This window comes from Alexandromys fortis, unplaced genomic scaffold, assembly GCF_014885135.2.
Source record: "Alexandromys fortis isolate MF-2015 unplaced genomic scaffold, M_Fortis_MF-2015_v1.1 scaffold_138, whole genome shotgun sequence".
Lineage (NCBI taxonomy): Eukaryota > Metazoa > Chordata > Mammalia > Rodentia > Cricetidae > Alexandromys > Alexandromys fortis.
The window spans coordinates 2313952-2323382 of record NW_026068034.1 but is presented as its reverse complement, the minus strand read 5'-3'; the positions used below and the strand labels follow the sequence as shown (position 1 = coordinate 2323382).

At 51.0% G+C, this 9431-nt stretch overlaps 1 protein-coding gene across 1 annotated transcript in view; it reads right to left on the bottom strand.

Moving 5' to 3' along the window:
- Hk2 (hexokinase 2) overlaps positions 1-7567 on the bottom strand; it is a 49946-nt gene extending 42379 nt beyond the window's left edge. Inside the window, exon 1 of the mRNA XM_050164954.1 lies at positions 7048-7567. Coding sequence (XP_050020911.1) covers positions 7048-7110 — 63 coding nt within the window. The 5' untranslated portion in view covers positions 7111-7567. The remainder of the gene's footprint in view (positions 1-7047) is intronic.
- Between the last annotated feature and the right edge of the window lie 1864 nt (positions 7568-9431).

Genomic DNA, 9431 nt, shown 5'->3' with positions numbered 1-9431 from the left:
GTACATGTTTATATACACACATCCACATTCATACACACTATATATTCATATGCATATATACAAGTATATACAACAAGGAAAAAGTCATGAATTTGAAAAAAAGCTAGGGGAAGCTGGGCGGTGGTGGCACACACCTTTAATCCCAGCACTCAGAAGGCAGAGGCAGGCGGGGATCTCTGTGAGTTCGAGGCCAGCCTGGTCTACTAGAGCTAGTTCCTTGGACTTCTCACAGGGCAGGGAACCCTGATTGCTCTTTGGGCTGACAAGGGAGAGGGACTTGATCGGGGGAGGGGGAGGGAAATGGGAGGCAGTGGCGGGGAAGGGATAGAAATCATAAACAAACAAACAAACAAATAAATAGAAAAAAAGAGCTAGTTCCAGGACAGGAACCAAAAACAGCTACGGAGAAACCCTGTCTCGAAAATCCAAAAAAAAAAAAAGAGCTAGGGGAGATACAAAAGGGGTTGGAGGGGAGGGAGAAAAATCGAGGGAGGAAATGACGTACGATTATAATCTCCATACAAAAACACTACGTTCTTCATTCATATTTAACCCTTTCCATCTCCTGCCCACCCCACTTCTGCTGGTCCCCTTTGTGTTTCTAAATAGTTCCCCTCATACTTTCTTATACTTTGTTTTATTTTGGTTTTGTTTTTCAAGATAGGGTTTCTCTGTGTAGCCCTGGCTGTCCTGTAACTCTCTGTAGACCAGGCTGGCCTCGAACTCAGAGATCCAACTGCTTCTACCTCCCCGAGTACTGAGATTAAAGGTGTGCACCACCGCAGTCCAGTTTCATTTTCTTTTAATCGAGATTCTGCATATGAGAGAATATGAAATTTATCTTCCTGGGTCTGGTATATTCCAATCAAATGATCTCCAGCTCCATCCATTTCCCTGCATGAACATAATTTCACTACTCTTCATTGCAGAATAAGATTTCATGTGTATACACCACATTTTCTTTAGCCAATCCATCTATTGATGGACATCTATTGATAGTCAATAAATTGACTATCATGGGTGGCTACTGCAATGACCATGGATGTGCAGACAGACATCTTGGTTCCAGGCTGACTAGACATGTCCCTCCTATTCTCACTGCTCCCAGAACACTATAAGCACCAACCAAGTCTTTGGCATATTTGTGATGCCAGCAATTCTCAGTATTCAAGTTGAGTTAGTACTGGGTTATGGTTACCAACATGGGGCTATGACAACAACAGAAATACGAAGAGCTAGTTACTCCAGACTGACAGGTGCTCATGCCTGACCCTGCTCTTCAGGCCACTACTCTCACTGTGGGATGCTGACACCATTTCCTCCGTGGTCATCTGCCTGTCCTGCCTGCTATGCTTGGCTCCCTAGGGCCCTTCTCTAGACAGCCCCAGGCCAGGGACCACACAACCTGCCTTGCAGCTTCCTGACCCACAGAGGCATCTTCTCTCATTCTTTCTATAGCCACTGTCTACCTGCTGAATCAGATCTCTCAGGGTCTGTCTCTCTGCTCCGCGTACAGCCCAGAACTCCTCCCCCAACCCAAGACCACACCTATATGCTCACCCACCCAGGGCCACCTTGGCTGCCACCCGTGGAAAGGGCAAGGCTATCCACAGTAAGGTGGCCCAGTTGGGCAGTGCATTATACAGTCCCACAGTGACAGACAGCCCACAAAGTCAATCAGACTTTGCTCTAGAGGAACCCACGCCCAAAGATGACACTGAAGGAAACAGGACCAGGACAGTGAGCCGGAAACTTAGTTCCAGATTTGGGACTTATAGGAGATATTGGACCAGTCCTCTTGTACACCGCAGCTGGTTTCTTTAACGTAAAAGGGCTTGGATGACATCATCCCTAAGGTCCCTTTCCAACTGACACCTGACTCATAACCTAATAAAACAGCCAACCTTCTCCAGTTGTCCCAGGCTGCTTTGTGTTGGGGGTGGTGAAGTGCACGGGCTCCAGAGTGAGGTTGCCTGCCCGGGTTTGAATTCTGTCTCGCCCTAGGGCAAAAGGCTGACCTGGTGTCCTTACCTGAAAGGCATAACAGAGCCTTCTCTGCAATACAGCAGAGGGTGGTCTGAGATACCAGCTCCTAAGCACAAGGAATGTTTGTCTTTAAGATCTTTACAGGAGATCCAGCACAGGTGGCTGACACAAACAATAGCCCAGGTATCCGGAGGGAGGCTGGGGCAGGAGGGTGCTGCAAGTTTAATGGAGCCTGATTAACACACTGAGTTTCGGGCCAGCCGGACTACGGTGTGAGACCCTGCCTCGACCCTCTCTCCAATAAAGACCTTTACAGCTCAGAGGAACAGATGAGTCTAAAGTCTTCATGAAAAGCACTAACAGGAAAAACAAAGTAAGTAGGAAGGAAGAGCCCCTCAACTGGGAAAGGAAGTTAGGGGCAAATGCCCTTGCTGAACCCCAGATATTGGATCTGTCCTCACCCCTTCCTTTATCAGGCATTAGAGAGGCCAAAGGGAAAGTCGGGTGCAAGGGCTTTTCACAATGTGGAGTGTGCCCACACCTCCAGGCACAGGGACACTAGCACCTAGGCAGGGACGATGAGAGAAGGTTGCTGGATGGATTGATCCCAGTACTTCTAGGACTTCCGGGACAGGCTCTGAGATAAGGCTTCACGAAGCCTCCCTAGAGAAGGAATCTCAACATCTACAGACAGAAGCACTAAGCACTCACGACCACAATGAAATGAGTCTCTACTCCCCCAGCCAAGACTCCCAGGTCCTAACTAAAGAATACAAAACCTATTCAAGATATACAAGGGGCAGAGTGGGGTGGGTCACACCCGTCACTCCAAGGTCTGAAAACTCATGAATTTGGGACTAACCTGGACTACATAGTGAGTTTCAGTCCAGTCTGGACTACAATATGAGATCCTGATGTTCTCCCCCCGCCACACACACAAAGAAGGCAGAGGACAGGATATAGTTCAGGGACAGAGAACCTGTCTAGGCCCTGAGTTTAACCCTTGGCACCTCAGAAAGTAATAAAGGAATGTCAGGGTGAAGACAGTGGGTTCCCGACAGAGACTATTACAGTGTGGCTCAAGAAGCCCCCATCTAATATACCAAAAGAATGAGGGTCTAACTGTCACCTTCAGGCCCTAGGGGAAGAAGCTCCACGAACCCAAGGCAGCCACACCTCCTCTGGTCGGATGCTAGGATTTCAGCACAGGTCAGCTCCAGGCCTTTCCCCAGGGGAGCCAGCGTCTGATGCAGATGACAGGAAGCCTGTGCCAGTCCCCAGAGGTGCAGGCTTACTAATCGCCCTGGGCACCCTCTGCCCTTTCGCTCCTGAAAAAGTTACTGGAAGGTGGGTGGGTGCAGGGTTCCCCAAAGAGCGCATGCTTCAACGTGGGGTGCACCAACAGACACCTAAAGTCTGAGTAGAGGTGCCACTTCCCCCAGGGAACCAGAAAGAATGCAATTTAGAAAGTTTCCTAACTGGCCCGAACTACCAATGCTTGTTGGGTAGATACGGGAACTCAATCCCACAAGCCGACTCCATCCTGTAACCAAGAACCTGCTGCTTTCGGGAGTCACCAGCCTTTCGCCCTAGCTCAGACGTGTGGAAAGCTAACAAGAAACTCCCACAGGACCAGAAGGAGATTCTGTCGGAGGAGGAGACCGTGATTCTTCCCCGGAAGCTTCCTGGAACCAGGGCAGAGCCCTGTGAGCCCGCCCTTCAGTGAAGGGTGGGGGCTTAAGGTCGCGGTCTCACAACTTCCTCAGATTCCCACCTGTCGCACTATTTATTGAAAGGTGGAGGCTAGCAGGGCATGAAGGCTCAATTCCAGCAATCCCAGCATTTGAGAAGTCAAGATAGGAACATCACTAACATCTAGATCAGCTCAGGTTGCAGTGAGACTGTCAAGGAAGGAAGGAAGCTGGATCTGGGGGTGTACACCTTTAACCCTAGCACCCAGGAGGCAGAGAGAACTGGATCTTCTTGTGAGTTCCTGACCAGCCTGGCCTACTTAGCAGTTTTAGGCAAGCCAGGCATACATACAGTGAGACCCTGTCAGAGAGAGAGGAGAGAGAGAGGAATTGAGCATGTAATTCAGTCTGTAGAGTGCTTTCTTATCCTGCAAGAAGCCCTGAGGTTGATTCTAACACACACAGAACAAAGATAGTGGAGGGAGGTGTAGCAGCAGAATCGAATGTCAAGGTCATCCTCTACAGCCTAGAGAGTTGGAAGTCAGCCTGAGCGATTTCTCTCAAAAAGCAAAAAGGAAATAAAATTCAATGATAAAAGGGGATATAGCCCCTCATACAGAAAATTTTCTTCCTCCAAATGTCTGAGGACCCCAGCTGGAAAGCCGCTAAGACAATACCATCACCAACCCAAGCAAGCCCTGCTGGGACCGGCACAGCCAATAAAATCTGGGGTGACTTGCCATGCCCCATTTCCAATGCTTTATCTTGACCTCAGTTCCTTGCCAATAAAATAAGGAACACTCAAACTAATCACGCTTATCTCCAGAAGTTATTTGACTCTCCGTGAGCTAACAGCCGGTGTCAGAAGCTTAGAACAGCTCTGTTCACAGCAGATGTTCCGTGTGGAATTCCACTTTCAGTTAGCAACAGTGAGCAGAGACTCTGAACTCTAGGACACTCTCTCTGTTCACTAGGACATTAGAGGGGCTAGTTGTAGCCAGTGAATCACCTCTCAAACCCTGAGACTAAAATGAGATCATCTCTGAGGGGTCCCAGAAAAGTGCAAATCAAAAGCTAGGCATGGTGGCCAAGGCCCTTAATCCAGAGGCAGAGGTAGGCAGATCTCTGTAAGATGCTAGCCTGGTCTACAGGTAAGTGCCAGGCCTCCAGGGATAGTATAAACCTGTCTCCAAAAAAAAAAAAAAAAAAAAATTAATTTTAAGGTCAAGGTCCGGAGTGGCAGTGCAAGCCTTTAGCCTTTAATCTCAGCTTTTGGAAGGCAGAGGCAGGCAGATCTCTGCGAGTTCAAAGCCAGTCTGGTCTACACAGGACAGCCAGGACTCTGTAGAGAGATCCTGTGCCAACCCACCCAAAAAACTAAAAATCTAAATCAAGCACTTCTCAAAGACTCCAAAATTAAACCAGAGTTTCATCTTTCCTAATTTCTCCTCAGCGCAAAGACACTCAAGATACTCTGCGCCTTTTCTCAAACTGCAGGGGATCGAACAGCTTTGCACACCTAAGCCAGATCAGAGTCTAAACTGGGAGGCTAAATCCCATGGCACACCTGGTTTAAGTTACAGGCCTGTTTTGATTCTGCCCCTATTGGTAACTTAGAGGAAATACATCCAAGTGTCCTGGGGTTAGGAACATAAAAAGCCAGGGCCCAGGCAAGTCATCATAAAGCCAGCCGGGCACAGTCACCAGCAGCTGGTAGGAAGTAATAAGCCTCCCAAGGGGCTCAGGGTCCTGATGTGAATAAACCACCCCTCCAGACACCCGAGTCAATCCTCTTCCACTCCCGGGAACAGATGACTCTGTGTCATGCCTCTTAGGGTGTCTGTTATACGTTAACAGTCCCACAACCGAGAGAAAGTTCATAACAAGAATTCATGTGTCCAGGAGGGAAATTCACTCTCCCTACGATGAAGGGGCCTCCCTCCACTTTATGTTTTAGGAACTGCCAAGAGATTGTCGTATCTTGAACAGAAAGACCAGAGGAATCAGCAGAATCAAAGACCCCACTTATCCTAAGAGATTAGAGAGAACGAACCAACAGAGAAAAATCTCAACTAAATCAGGTGTGAGGTTCATCTGCCAGGGCCCTGGACACATCAAGAGCAATCTATCATCCCGTCCTATGCACTCAGGACCACGGGCGGAGGGACGGGGGTTTGGGGGGGTGCGTCCTAGGACGTGCTGAAGGCACTTCCCTAAAATCTGTTCCCACGAGACACTGAAATTTCAAGTGTGTAACTGAGCAACGGCTCACAGCTTTAACACAACCCACTGGACAGCAATCCCCCCCGACCCCTCCCCCCCCAATACTAGACCATTCCCTGCCTCAAATCTTGGACTAGGGCCCAGGGCAGGAACCAATCCCCGTAATCCTGGGCATTTTAGAAACGCAATTCTCCCGGGAGTTAGAGCACTCCGAGCTTGGCTCTGGTCCACCCCCACCTCCCTACCCCGAGGCAGAGTGAGGCTCCAGGCAGGGCCCGAGGCTCTTTCTTATGTAAATGACCCGCCGCGCAACCGAGAGCTCGGAGTCGCCTGGGCTGCGGAGAGTGAGGTGGGCACAGGAGGGTCTGAGCGCTGAAAGGTTCGCTTTCAGAGGCCAAAAAATACAAAAGAACTCAGGAAATCCTGGGGTGGGAAGGTGAGTTCACTTCGTGTAACTTTTAGTAGCAAATCAGAAAGTACTATCCAAAATCCGCCAACTCAGAGGCCGGACGCGGGGACTAAAGGCGGGGCGGTCCCCAGGAAGATCTGCTGTGAGGGGGCGCCCCTTTCGAGCCTCAGTTCCGGGCAGTTCAGTTCCGGGGAGGGGGCGCGGCGAGCCACTCTTTCTGCGCCCTTTCCCGCTCCTTCCTGGGTGGCTTCTTTTTTTTTTCCCGATCCACCTCCAAGGGGCGCCACGAGGAACCGATAGCCTCTCCAACGCGTCCTTAAGAGCCAGAGGGCCGGGCCCCGGCTGCTACACACTGCCACCGTGCCTCCTCCCCTACATAGGATTCTTCCCCACGTGCTCTTGCCGGAACTCGGGCTGCAGAAGGGGGCTCCTCCCACGTGGGCGCAGCAGACTCTGACTACGTGCAGGGCGACCCGCCCCTCAAGAAACCAGGGATCTAAGTGTGGGGAGAGCGCGCGCGGGTCGCGGGGAGGTGGGTATCTCGGTGGTGCGCGCCCTGGCCCAGATGGTGCCTAGCAGACGTGGCTTCTCGTGCCTAGGACTTTCCCAGCCACCCAGACTGGTTCCACGTCCCCAGCCTCGAAGGAGGAGGAAGCAGATCCCCTACGCGCTCCAGATTCCCGGAGAGCACGCAACTGGTCCAAAGCGAGCCAGCCTCCCCCGCTCGTGGTGACTTACCTTCTGCACTTGGTTTTGATTGAGCTCGGTGAATAAGCAGGCTATCATATGCGAGGCGATCATCTTGCTGAGACCAGACGAGGCCCGAATAGAGAAACCGAGACTCGAGCGCTAGCGGGGGAGCGCAACGCTTTGTACGCAGGCACGGGTGTTCGGTTGGGATTGAGGACTCCAGGAGTCACACAAAGAAGGTTCACCACGGTGGCTCACCAGCTGGGAGCCTCGAGTCTCCAGAAACAAGTTTCTTTTTTTCGTTTAGTCACAACTACGGAAAGTGCCTAAAGTCTCGCTCTTGGAGACGGATCTAGCTGCCCAGAGTCCAGTCACTAACTTCAGTCACAGGGTCACTAAGGCTTAACTTGGGAGGAATGACAGTGCTGGTCCACTCCGACGATCGAGCTTCTCAGGGTCACTGGCGTGATGCTCCCGCCCTTGGATCTCCTTAGCTGGGTAACGCGGAGTAGCCTGTGGTGTCCTGGGACTCCAGCACTGGAGTTTGCTGCAACAATGTGGCTTATTGAGGGGCTGCCGGCTCTTTGGGCCGCCCCGACAGTGACGTGCGCGCGTTCATTGGCTGTGGGAAGAGGGTGTGTGAGCTCTTCGGCTGCCCGCCCGCGATCCATAGCCAATCAGTGCCCAGAGCCCGCGGGTGCGGCCGCTCAGACACCGGAGCAGGCGTCCAGAGAGGCGCGCCGGAGGCTAGGGGCGGAGCCCTGCGCCGGGGATGGGACGTGTGTTCCGTGGCAAGGGCCTGGGACTCCAGGGCGCATGAGCCACCGCCGCGTCAGGCACGGCTTCGGGTGGGGGGCGCGTGATCGCGGACCCAAGAGATGTTGGGCGACTGGAAAGACAAGTGATTAACACCAACACACGCCCTGGGCGGACAGGGACACAGTCTGGTATCTGCGGATCATGTGAGGGGCTGCCACTGCTCTGTCACAAGTATGAAGCATCTTAATTTTCATCTTGATTTTGGCTCACTCAGCGGATCCCTGCATGCCTGAAGCGAAGCAAGCCAGCCCTTACAAAAGTCAGCCCCTCTTAACCGTCATACCAATAGCGTAAGGGTTTTACTAACCCCGTTTTACAGATTAGGGAACCGGGCGCTGTGCTGTTAATGAGATTTGCCCAAGGTCACATCGCTAGATGAAGACAGGAACCCGTCTCACTCTGAAACGGAATTCTTTTCCCCCATTGTATTACCCAGCCTTTCAGGAAACCAGGAAAGCAAGCGGCTGGGGAGAAACCTTGTCAGTAGCTGGGACAGATAAGTGGGAGGGGAAAGTGAGTAGATGGCGAGTATGTAGCTGCTTGATCCTAGTCCGGTAGTGTGGAATGTTTTATAAACGCCAAGAAGAACCCAAGCCTCCACCTCAGCTCATGCCTAAAGCCAGACTCCAAGTTTGCATATGAGTAGAAGCCAGCAATATTGAAATAGCACCTCAGGTGACCTGAGGCTGGTGCTGGTGGAGAATGGCAGGTCTGGAGTTTATAGAGCACATGGAGGGATGGGGAACTCGAGTTCCAGCTAGCCTCACTTCCCAAGCTCTCTCTCCACCTCCATTGGCTTGTGCTATAACCCACGACTTTGTCCATGCTAGAAGAGCACTCTGCCGACTGAGGTACACCCTAGCCCGTTTTTCTCTGCTGAGCTGCCTTCCTCCACAACCTCTGATGTGGTTCATTTATTTCCTCTATGAATGTTTGGTCCCAGCACTGCCAGTAGCAGTTATACCATCTACACACAGGTAATTCACAAACCTAAATCTACAAGCAAGGACTTTCCCCAGGGCTTCTGTCTGTCTCAACCAACTGTCATTTGTCACCCCTGCCCTGGTGACTAGTATCTCACACTTAACATGTACAAGGCTGCACTTAACTCTTCTTCCCATTTTTCCCCTTTGTCTCCAAAAATGGCATCCATCCATGATTCCTTCCTCCTATTCTCTCTCACATATCCACATCATCAGCGAGCGAATGGTCTAACGTAGCAACGAGGCCAGACCCTCGTGGCCAAGCTGCCAAGCTCCACCAGGGCCCGTTTTATAGCGCTTAACTTCCTTGTTTGACTTCCTCTAGCTTGACCACTGTGATAGCTCCTTCACTCCGGAGCTAAAGAAGAGGCTTGTTTCAAATACAAACCATTGCTGGGTTTGGTGGCATACACCTGGAGTCCCAGCCCCAGGGACGGGGGAGGGGGAGGCAGAAGAGTCAGGAATTCAAGACCAACTTGGATTACTTGAGACCCTGGGCAGACAGACAGACCCTGGACAGATAGATAGGTGATAGATAAGATCAACTTATAATAAGTTGATCTTTTTTTCTGTCTTAAAACCATTGGTTTCTTTTTTTTTTTTTTTTTTTTTTTTTTTTTTTTTTTTTTT